General features: G+C 40.3%; 1 protein-coding gene across 1 annotated transcript in view; it reads left to right on the top strand.

The window, feature by feature from the left end:
* gas7b (growth arrest-specific 7b) overlaps nucleotides 1–12020 on the top strand; it is a 97947-nt gene that overhangs the window by 83424 nt on the left and 2503 nt on the right. Inside the window, exons 10-13 of the mRNA XM_054757136.1 lie at nucleotides 1087–1215; nucleotides 3249–3372; nucleotides 9398–9477; nucleotides 11111–11209. Of these exons, the coding sequence (XP_054613111.1) occupies nucleotides 1087–1215; nucleotides 3249–3372; nucleotides 9398–9477; nucleotides 11111–11209 (432 nt within the window). The remainder of the gene's footprint in view (nucleotides 1–1086; nucleotides 1216–3248; nucleotides 3373–9397; nucleotides 9478–11110; nucleotides 11210–12020) is intronic.

Below are 12020 nucleotides of genomic sequence, written 5' to 3'. Positions count from 1 at the left end.
AGCGTTCATAAGATCATTAAGAACTTCAGATTCAATTGTTGTGAAGAAGGCTTCACACCAGTGCAACAGTAGCAGGCAGGCGTGAGTGCATCTGCTCACACAGTGAGGCGAAGATTTTTGGAAGATGGTTTGGTGTCAAGAAGGGCACATAGAATCCACTTCCACTTCCAGGAAATACAGTCAAGCATCCTGAAATCATTCATGTGTGGGGTTGCTTCTCAAACTTTGTGGAAACCGATAATTGTCACCGATAATCGTCAACATTTTGGCCGCGACTGTATATAAAGTATGCTGTATGTGCAACATTTCTGTTTTGTTGGCACGAATTCTATGGTCTCGAGCTTTGGGTAGTGACCTAAAGGACAAGATTGCGGGTCCAAGCGGCCGAAATGAGTTTTGTCCGGAGGGTGGCTGGCGGCTTAGAGATAAGGTGAGAAGCAATGTTATCCAGGAGAAACTCGGAGGAGAACTGCTGCTCCTTCTCATTGACAGGAGTCAGATGAGGTGGTTTGGGCATCTGGTCAGGATGTCTCCTGGATGCTTGCCTGGGCAGGTGGTCAGGGCACGTCCGACCGGTAGAAGGCCTCAGGGAAGACCTAGGACACGTTGGAGAGACTTTGTCACTGAGCCAAAACGTGTGAGCAGTCATGTTGGAGCTCTCAGTTGGGCCAGTCCAATGTGAGCACTTAAATTGCTAGCTTTAAATTTCCATTACAGGATATTTACTTGGCTTGTTATTGAAGTATGTATTACTATCATTATAGTTATTTGAAATGTTAAGAAAATAGCATTTTGTTACTATTACAATGCATAAAATGTTACATAGATACATATTCGCAATTCAGCATTCAGCAACCTTTTTATTTGTGGGAACATCCGCCCTTTTGTGCTTTTAATCTCCATAATTAGGCTGTTATTTGGTAGAATACCCATCTCATTTGGTGATAATGTATAAACAATAATATACTGTATGTGCAGTGTATGTAGATGCTAGACAGCTCTGATTACAAGTGGTCAAATTCTCTGCCTCAAATACGTTTCTGAATGTGAAATGTACACGACTGGAGATATCTGGGTTTTTTTCAGCTCCAGAGTGAAGTGGAAAAGCCTTTGCTGAGCTTCAGGGAGAACTTTAAGAAGGAGATGAAAAGGCTGGACCATCACATTGCAGACTTACGGAAGCAGCTGGTTGGTCGCTACGCTTTGGTGGAAAAGGTACACTCGCACTTACATGGCCGTTATCTCCTAGCAACAGAATGTCAGGTTTTAATTTCGTAGTGGTTAACATCCTGTCCGTTGTGCGTTTCATCCTTTTTTCACGTTCTCTTCATCTTGCATCATTTTCCATTTCTGCAGTGTAGAGTAGGCAAGATGACTATTTTAACTGAAACCATGTATAGTATGTTCATTTGTTTTTTGGAGCGTCTACCTCTCACTTGTGCAGACTAACAGAGACAAGATTTGGTGCAAAGTGGATCAAAGCAGACAATAAACTTTAATTTCTGTTACTGAGCAATCTTCAGTCAACCTTAAATCATCTTGCACAAGATGTAAAAGACTTCCCCCTCATGTTAACTTTACAGACTTTGAGACTCGGATCTTTTGGAAGATTTCTAAGTGGATCAAAAGCTCACCTTACTGCATGGATCCTTCTCCCCTTAAGAGCTTGTGGGCTTTGGAATGTGCAGTGCTTATTATTGTATTGTATTGTATGGTACTTTATTTATCCCACAGCAGGGAAATTCACTTGTTACAGCAGCAAGCAAGATACGCAAGTAAACAATGCATAGTGACTTACTTACATTACTTAGCAGCGGTGCTTCAGTAACTGTGCATATCCACATGATTGACGGTGTAATTGCATGTGCACAACTTTTTCCAAACAGTTCCACTCAGCTCTTTCTCAGATATACAGTGGTATAAAAAGTGTTTGCCCCCTTCCTTTTTTTGCATGTTTGTCATGCTTAAATGTTTCAGATCATCAAACAAATTGAAAGTCAATTAGTCAATGATGACACAACGCTAAATGCCGTTTTTAAATGAAACTATTTATTATTAAGGGAGAAAATAATCCAAACCTACAGTAGCAGCAAAACAGCCATCACACTACCACCACCATATTTTACTGTTGGTATGATGTTCTTTTTCTGAAATGCGGGGTTACTTTTATGTCAGATGTAATGTGACACACACCTTCCTAAAAGTTTGACTTTTGTCTCGTCAGACCACAGAGTATTTTCCCAAAGGTCTTGGGCATCATCAAGATGTTTTCTGGCAAAACTGAGGCGAGCCTTAATGTTCTTTTTGCTCAGACGTGGTTTTCGTCTTGGAACTCTGCCATGCAGGCCATTTTTGCCCAGTGTCTTTCTTATGTTGGCGTGATGAACACTGACGTTAACTGAGGCAAGTGAGGCCTGCAGTTCTTTGGATGTTGTCGTGGGGTCTTTTGCGACCTCTTGGATGAGTCGTGACTGTGGTCTTGGGGTAATTTTGGTTGACAAGCCAGTTCCTGGGAAGGTTCACCACTGTTCAATGTTTTCGCCATTTGTGGATAATGGCTCTCACTGTGGTTCGGTGGAGTCCTGGATGTTTAGAAATGGTTTATAACCTTTTCCATACTGATAGATCTCAGTTATGTTTTAACGGGGGGGGGGCAATCCCTCTTTCCACACAGGGCTATATAGGTTTGGATTTTTTTTTTCTCCATTAATAATAAAAATATGTTGTGTTGTCATTGGCTAACATTTAAATTTGTTTGATGATCTGAAACATTTAAGTGTGACAAACATGTAAAAAATAAGAAATCAGGGAGGGGGCAAACACTTTTTCACACCACTGTATGAAGGGTTTTTACATATATACTATCATTGCCGAGACCTGGGACCTTGGCCTGAAATAGGTTGGCTTCCACTATTGTAGATTGGAAAAATTAGGACTATATATATCCAATCAATGCAAGTGGACTGTAAGGGTAAAAAGTAAAACAAAAAAAAGAAAATCCATCTGTTTGCATCTTAGTTAGAATCCTCACTAACTTGTATATTTGGTTCTTGCTCTGCATGTGCATGACTCTGCAGTGTTTCATGTAAATTGATTGTATCGTTTTTTTTTTTCTTAATTCTGCTAACATTGTGTGTATTTAAACTGATAATAAAAAAAAACCAAAAACAAAGATGATTTCTGTAGTTACTACCTGCATTCATTTGTGACGCATGTAACAGAATAAATATATTTGCTATCGTTTTCAGGCCCGTAAAGCTCTGGCCGACAGACAGAAGGAGTTGGAGTTGAAAACTCAGCAGCTGGAAATCAAACTCAGTAACAAGATTGAGGAAGACATCAAGAAAGCCCGAAGGAAATCCACGCAAGCAGGTCAGAGTCAAGGGTGTGGCAGGTCAAAGGTGAAACTATAAGTCACTACGGGGTCGTTGCCATATTCAGGTGTTGAAGTTTAAAAGCTTATTTCCAACGATGCCCTGCAATAGGCAGTAAAAGTGCAAAGCAGTGCGGAAGGCAGTAAACTTAGTTTGTTATTTTTGCTCTCTACTGTCCATGACCTTTCACAGGTAAATGGTGACAGCCCTGGTCAATGCAATCCTTTGCAGGCTATTGTAAGGAGGACCTTTTGAAAATGAGGAGGTCTGGGTCCGTTCCTGTGTTTTCTGCCTTTCTTTGGTCTGGATCTTTGGTCAGCTGAATCATTTGGCATTGCTCGTATTCAACAACATGTTTCTTTTTGGGGAAGTAAATCTGGAATTGTTGCCCCACACACTCTGCAGAATATACCATAGTTTTCTGCTGATGGGTGAACGGCTTAAATCCAAACCAAGTCCAAATGATGGATGTTGCCCCGATCTTTTTCAGCAGCTCCTCCATGATTTCATTACACCGACTTTGCGTTGCAGCCCGTTGCAGCATGTCGCTCTCGCTTTTGCGGGTTCCATCAACATGCATTATCGCGATAGGGCCACAGAATGAAAATCTCTTCTGTAGGCCAAATTTATATTGTTTACATTGCATATCGTTTCTATCCCCCGTTTATAGCGATGAATGATGACACACGGTTTATGCTTGCTCAGTTACGCCAGATGTCAGTGATGTTACGGCGCTCTTGTAACTGCATTTGCCTTGCATTGTGTCGCGTATGTCTGTGAATGTGAAGCTTGTTTAGCTGAGATGGTTTGTTTACTGACTTGTAAACAAACAAGCGAGGCATGTGCACCATGTTTGGGGTCACAAGGTTAGATAATACAGGTCAAAGGCTTTCATACTCCACACAGGAGGTCCATTCCTATGACTGTGTTGTAAGGCTTGTGTTGTAAGTTTAGTGTTGCAACTTATACCTAAATCAACAAGGACATATAAAATACAGGATTAAAATTTAAAAAATACAAGAATTTAATTAAACTGTTATGAAAAAGACAAGAACTCACTGGTTGGCTTACACACTGGAAGGGGCGTTGCAAAGGAAGGAGAGACAGGCTTATTGGGACTAGACTGCTTAGTTATCAGCGTGCATTTCATGGGGCAGATCCTTTCACAAGTTCAAGAATTCTACCTTCATCCTTGGTGATGGTTGCTTGGACCGGGCATGGAACCACTTTTTGAGCGTTTCACCATGTCTAATTTCTCTTCACTTTCACTTTCCTTTTCTTTGACAGTTGAAATTTTGATGTTAATAATACAAAGCTGGCATGCAGGCTGATGTTTTGAAATCGCTGAGTTAGCCATATTGTGCTGATCGGCTTAGACATACGTGACATGGCCCGAGATGTGTGCACACTCGTCCCTCGTTTATCGCGGTTCATTGGTTCCAGACCCGACCGAGATATGTGAATTTCTGTGCAGTAGGATTCAATATTAGTGAATAGAATATTTTCGTAGTTAGAGCATAGAAAACCTGTTTATGACTTTGTAAATACGGTGTTGAACCATTATTAGAGCCCTGTAGACATGAAGTGATACCCCTATAGTGTGAAAGTAATGTAATGTCATGTCTCAACAGTGTAACATTATTCACGCCTAGTGACCAGAATACTACATATAACTTGTCTTTCAATATTTTTTGACTAATTATAGGCCATAGTCAACCACGAAACAACGATCGTTTATTCATTCATTTTTCGAAAAATGGCGATAGAGTGAGGGAGCAATGTTCAAACCGCGATGTAGCGAGGGACGACTGTACAGCTTTCCCACCTTGTGTGTTCTGGGTATCTTTGTATTTGCCGTCACAGGTACCCTTCAGCATCTCAAAAGAAAGGCTCTTGTTGCGCTAATGCTTTTGATGATCAGGAAGCTGAAGTCTCAGAGATAACACGAATGCTTCAGTGTTTTTGTGTAACTTTAGAGGCAAACATTGGTGTGAAAAAGTGTTTCACCCTTCCTGATTTCTTATTTTTGTGTATGTTTGTCATTCCTAAATGTTTCAGATCATCAAACAAACTTAAATATTCGTCAATGACAACACAAGTGAACACAAAATGCAGTTTTTAAATGAACCTTTTTATTATTACGGGAGAAAAAAATCCAAACCTACATGTCCCTGTGTGAAAAAGTGATTGCCCCCTAAACCTAATAACTGGTTGGGCCACCCTTAGCAGCAACAACTGCAATCAAGCGTTTGTGATAACTCGCAATGGAGGAGCTGTGGAGGAATTTTGGCCCACTCATCTTTGCAGAATTGTTGTAATTCAGTCACATTGGAGGGTTTTCCAGCATGAAGCACCTTTTTAAGGTCATGCCACAGCATCTCAATAGGATTCAGGTCAGGACTTTGACTAGGCCACTCCAAAGTCTTCATTTTGTTTTTCTTCAGCCATTCAGAGGTGGACTTGCTGGTGTGTTTTGGATCATTGTCCTGCTGCAGAACCCAACTTGGTTTCAGCTTGAGGTCACCAACAGATGGGCGGACATTCTCCTTCAGGATTTTTTGGTAGACAGCAGAATTCATGGTTCCATTTATCACAGCAAGTCTTCCAGGTCCTGAAGCAGCAAAACAGCCCCAGACCATCACACTACCACCACCATATTTTACTGTTGTTATGATGTACTTTTTCTGAAATGCCGTGTTACTTTCATGCCAGATGTAATTGGACACACACCTTCAACTCTTGTCACATCAGACCACAGAGTATTTTCCCAAAGGTCTTCAGGATCATCAAGATGTTTTGTGGCAACATTGAGTCGAGCCTTAATGTTACTTTTGTTCAGCAGTGATTTTCATCTTGGAACTCTGCCATGTAGGCCGTTTTCCCCAGTGTCGGGGGGGGGGGATCACTTTTCCACACAGGGCCATGTAGGTTTGGATTTTTTTTTCTCCCTTAATAAGAAAAAGTTTCATTTAAAAACTGCATTTTGTGTTCAGTTGTGTTGCCATTGATTAATATTAAAATTTGCTTGATGATATGAAACATTTAAGTGTGACAAACATGCAAAAAAATAAGAAATCAGGAAGGGGCAAACCACTTATTCACACCAATGTATTTTTTACTTTGGCGGCGCCACTGTATTTCTAATGACCTTTTGTGCAACTGAAACTGAAACATTGGGACCGGCTTGGAAGACATTCAAGATTGTTGTCAGCATTGTTGGTCTGCAAAAAAGACTTTGACATGACTTGATAGAGTTTGTGAGGTGTTTTGAATAGTTTTGTCGCTTACGACAAGTGTGTAGCTATGAGCAAAAAGCAGATGTCAACTCTCTCTGCCATGTGTCATGACTCAATCACATGCTGTCACACATAAGTGTGAAGCCTCCATTCAAACGGCCTCTCTGTGTACGCAGACAAACGGTGTGAGTGTGCTTTGAGTGTGCCCACAAAACACACTCACCCCTCCTGTGTGGCGCTTATGCAACCAAGGCGAAAAACAGCAGCGGTTGTTGACGCTGCTCATGGCGTCTGTTCGCCGGCGATCACATGAGTTTGAAGGAAGCAGAGCGCACACTGATGCCAAAACAAGTCTGTATCGTCCCATAACAAAGACTCATTATCACATCATGCTCTCATTACACACGTCATTTACGTACACTCGCTGTTGCCCAACATCTTTTGTGTTTTTCCCATTGAAGCATTTTCTTTTATACTTCCTTTTTCTCGAAACAGTTTCTCTTGGTCACAATAACTTATCCAACAGTCACATTTTTTTGCTAATCTTCTAGTTAAGTAGAAACAAAAGCGTTCCTGTTTTGGTTAAAGGCAAAGTTTTTCCAACAAGAGCTCCACACTGACAAATCAAAGGATGTGGGGGCCACTTTGATATTTTTATGGTTTTTAAATTCCGAAATCACTAATATTCAATGTGATGCATTTTTTTTAACTGATGTAACCGTACATGTTCGTTACAGTAACTTTTGCTGCTTAACACAGTATGAGAGATGCACGGGTGAAGTCAGTGTTTGCTAAGGCCGATACACGAGACTGGAGAAAGAAAGAAAAGTACAATTGAAAAATGACTTTTTTTTGTCTAACCGAGTCACAAAACAATGCGGGTGTGTTTTGAAATAATTATTGTCTCACAAATTCACGCTAAATGACATTATTGTCAGCATTTTTCAGACCAAATAAACCACTAATGTTATTTCAATATAATACTAATAATGTTTAATAATATACCGTAATCATTCAATATTTCATTTAGTATGTCATCTTTCACTCCGAAAAGTTGTGAAATTGCCCTTCGTGGCATGTATTTTCTCACAGGCAATTCCTACTGTCTATAAAACATTTGCAGCATTTCTTGAAATGCTGGCTTTTCGACAGTATTGAAGCGCAGCATTTCGTTGGCCATGTTGCAAACTACACTTTCTGTGAACACACACCATTTTCCGCTCTTCCGACTCAGTGAGTTTTGACTGTCGGGATGAAGGCTCTGGATCTTGATGTGTACTTTTTCCCCACATGGGAAAACTGGGTCCGGTGGATATGTTTGAGGTAAACCCGTGTTGATAGGCTGACCTTGCTCATTCGCTTTGAAACCAGAATATTCCCATGCGGGGGCTGTGGCATTTTGCTTGGCAATCATCTTTTTCCCTCTTAATTTCTACTACCTTACCTTGCATTGCTCCCCACGTGGCTTAGTTGCTGCATTCTTTTGTGTGTATGCTAGCGGCCCCGTTTCCCCCCGCAGAGACAAAGCGACTGTATGACTGACAAGAGGTTTCACCCTGTTCGAACGCCGGTGTTTTGTGGAGAGTGAAGCCTCTTCCTACCCATTTGGAAGTGAGTGACTATGTGAAAACAGACACGCATGCGCATGGCAATATATGGAGGCCGGCAAAATGATCAGGTTCATTTTCATTTATTGTGTGAAAAATGTTTTTATTCATTATCACAAGAGCGTTCTTTTCAGAACGAGAAAGCTCGTCGCGTTTTAATCTCGCGAGATCTTGTGACACCCCGAGTGATCTCGAGATCACCATGGTAACAACATATGCGTTATTCCCCTCTTTACAAGCCAGTGTTGAGGTCATTCGTAAAATACTCTTCCAGCAATGATTTGTGATCAACTCAAAGGATCAAAACTGACTTGTGTGGCTCAGAAAAATGTATGGATATTATATATAGATATATACTAATATTGTTATATAGCAGGGGTAGGGAACCTATGGCTCGGGAGCCAGATGTGGCTCTTCTGGTGATTGCATCTGGCTCTCTGGCTTTAACACAATCACATTTTTTCGTTGTAATTTTATTTGACGGAAATCACAGTGTTAAAAATAACATTCAAAATATAAAACTTCTTTACGCACTTTAATCCATCCATCCATTTTCTACCGCAAGCACAGAAGTCACATTAATGGTAAGAAGTATCTTACAGTATTTATTATTGGTTAGCTTCAATATAACAGCGTTATTAAAAATAATAAATTCAGAGACTTATTATACTCTAAAATTGTTGGTCATGCTTAATAATGCACACATTTTGTTGTGTTGTCAGTTGTTGTTAGTTGTATATGGCTCTCACGGAAATACATTTAAAAATATGTGGCTTTCTTGGCTCTCTTAGCAAAAAAGGTTCCCGACCCCTGTTATATAGTATATTCAAGTTCAAGAAACATTGGTTATTGTGGGGAATTGGGAGCTTCCAATCAAGCCTATTATAAGTTATTATAATACAGTGTAGCAAATCATTTCATCTTTATGATGGCATAAATTCAACTTCCATCAGTTGAGGCTGTGTATGGTCAATTCATATCAATGGTGAAAAGTGGAAAATGAGAAGGCTGTCTGCAATGTTTGTATTCTGACTCCATCTAGTGGACATGGATCACATTACTGCATTTTAATATAAAACGAACCGTCGAGTGGAAAATAGAACATTCAAATTGAACTTTGACAAATATGCAAGTTAATTTTTTAATGTAAAAATCTATATATATTTTGTGGTTGAAACAGGAGATGATCTAATGCGCTGTGTGGACCTGTACAACCAGTCCCAGTCCAAATGGTTTGAGGAGATGGTTACCACTAGTCTGGTGAGTAACTGCACGGCTCATGAATTTGTGTACAGAAAACGTGTTCCCTGTGATCTGGTAATCTGGTAAATGTAGAAATGCGACCACAGCATGGGATGTGCAAGTGTTTCTTGCAATTGTTAAGATTTTTAGCTAAATAATACACCTCTTATACATCACTGCAAACCACAGCCATGATGATAAACATTTTCAATGGGAGTATCAACAAAAAAAAGCATTATTATCTTTGGATCTATTGTCCCTATTGAGTGTTTAAAGATGTTCCCACCTATCAAATGTGAAGAGGCGTAAAAGATATCACAGTAGTATTTAACCGTGATGCTCACATTTATTAAAAAGTTGGACATTATTACACTATTTGACTTTGTTTCCTGGATCAAGTACATATCCATATCCAATCAGAAGACATACAGTGGTGTCACAAAGTCTTTTCCACCCTTCATGATCTCTTATTTTTTTGCATATTTGTCAAACTTAAATGTTTCAGATGATCAAACAAATTTAAATATTAGTCAATGAACTGAACACAAAATGCAAAGCTTCTCAGGAGTGTCCGGCCAACCAAAATGACCCCAAGAGCGCAGTAACGACTCATCCAAGAGGTCACAAAAGACTCCACAACAACATCCAAAGAACTGCAGGTCTCACTTGCCTTAAGGTCAGTGTTCATGACTCCACCATAAGAAAGACACTGGGCAAAAACAGCCTGCATGGCAGAGTTCCAAGACAAAAACCACTGCTGAAGTAAAAGAACATTAAGGCTCGTCTCAATTTAGCCAGAAAAAATCTTGATGATCCCCAAGACCTTTGGGAAAATACTCTGTGGTCTGACGAGACAAAAGCTGAACCTTTTCTAAGATGTGTGTCCCATTACATCTGGTGTACATCATACCAGCAGTAAAATATGGTGGTGGTGTGATGGTCTGGGGCTGTTTTGCTGCTTCAGGACCTGGAAGACTTGCTGTGATAAATGGAACCATGAATTCTGCTGTCTACCAAAAAAAGGTCCACCTCTCATTGGCGGAAGAAAAACAAAATGAAGACTTTGGAGTGGCCTAGTCAAAGTCCTGACCTGAATCCTATTGAGATGCTGTGGCATGACCTTAAAAAGGTGCTTCATGCTGGAAAACCCTCCAATGTGGCTGAATTACAACAATTCTGCAAAGATGAGTGGGCCCAAATTCCTCCACAGCACTGTAAGAGACTCATTGCAAGTTATCACAAACGCTTGATTGCAGTTGTTGCTGCTAACGGTGGCCCAACCACTTATTAGGTTTAGGGGACAATCACTTTTTCACACAGGGCCATGTAGGTTTGGACTTTTTTTCTCCCTTAATAACAAAAAGGTTCATTTAAAAACTGCATTTTGTGTTCAATTGTGTTGTCATTGACTGATATTTAAACCCTTTTACCACCCCACTGTACATGTAATGGAATGTATTCTGACAAGAAACAGGTTTTAAATACGTATGGTAAATGACACAAGTTCAACAATTACCCTTAAAACACATTCTTTTGCAGGCAGATTCCGTACTGTATCACGTTATTCACACGTCATTGATCCAAAATAAAAATGGGCCGGTAAAGACGCCTCTGTGAGTCCGACATGACCGAGTGATTCTGTATTCTGCAGGAGTTAGAGCGACTGGAGGTGGAGCGGGTGGAGATGATCCGGCAGCACCTGTGTCAGTACACCACCTTACGGCACGAGACAGACATGTTCAATCAAGGCGTAAGTAGATTCCAGACAGTATCACATCTGCATGCTTTAACGTATGTCATATTCTATTTACATGAGCCTATTAGCATCGTACTCTATGATGCTTTAAATGACCTTCCATCAATTAACCCAGAATAAAGACAATCAATAAACTCACAGTCGTCCCTCGCCACATCGCAGTTCGAATTTCACGGCTTCACTCCGTCACATTTTTCAAAAATCTATTAGTCCAAAAATGTGTATATTGAAGCAAATGTTATGTATTTTCTGCCTAAATTAAGCATCGCCAAGCATAAAAATGGCTGAATGACTTAAAATACAAATAGAAGAAATTAAGAAGCTGCATTCAAATTGTGATTGTAGTATTGTACACTGGTCACTAGGCGTCCATAATTGTTCGGTGAGATAAGCACCAGGGCTAATTTATGCCTACATTTGAATCTCGTGACATCTTCTTTACTTCAGAATGACTTACAAATTGTTTAAAAACTGCGCCGCTCGCAAGTCAGTGAGAAAACGGAAGCTGTTTCTTTGGCAGGAGCCAATCACGAGCTATCAGCGCACTCACAGCGAGCTCGTCAACCCATTGGAAATCGCAGGAGGTCATTATATATAACAGTAAACAACATAACAAGCAGATTCACGGTGTCATCTGTCAAAGAACACAAAATTCATCACACAGAAACTTAACAATCAAAAGCTGTACCTGACAATTATACAAACATGGAAGAAAACAACATTTTAGAGTTCATTCACATTCATTCACATTCATTGTGGCGCTGCGGTGACGTCAGCCTACCTATGGGCTTTGGCCACCGGGTCC

The sequence above is a fragment of the Dunckerocampus dactyliophorus genome, chromosome 2 (assembly GCF_027744805.1).
Source record: "Dunckerocampus dactyliophorus isolate RoL2022-P2 chromosome 2, RoL_Ddac_1.1, whole genome shotgun sequence".
NCBI lineage: Eukaryota > Metazoa > Chordata > Actinopteri > Syngnathiformes > Syngnathidae > Dunckerocampus > Dunckerocampus dactyliophorus.
Note: the sequence above shows the minus strand (reverse complement) of the source record. Positions and strands in the feature narration are given on the sequence as shown.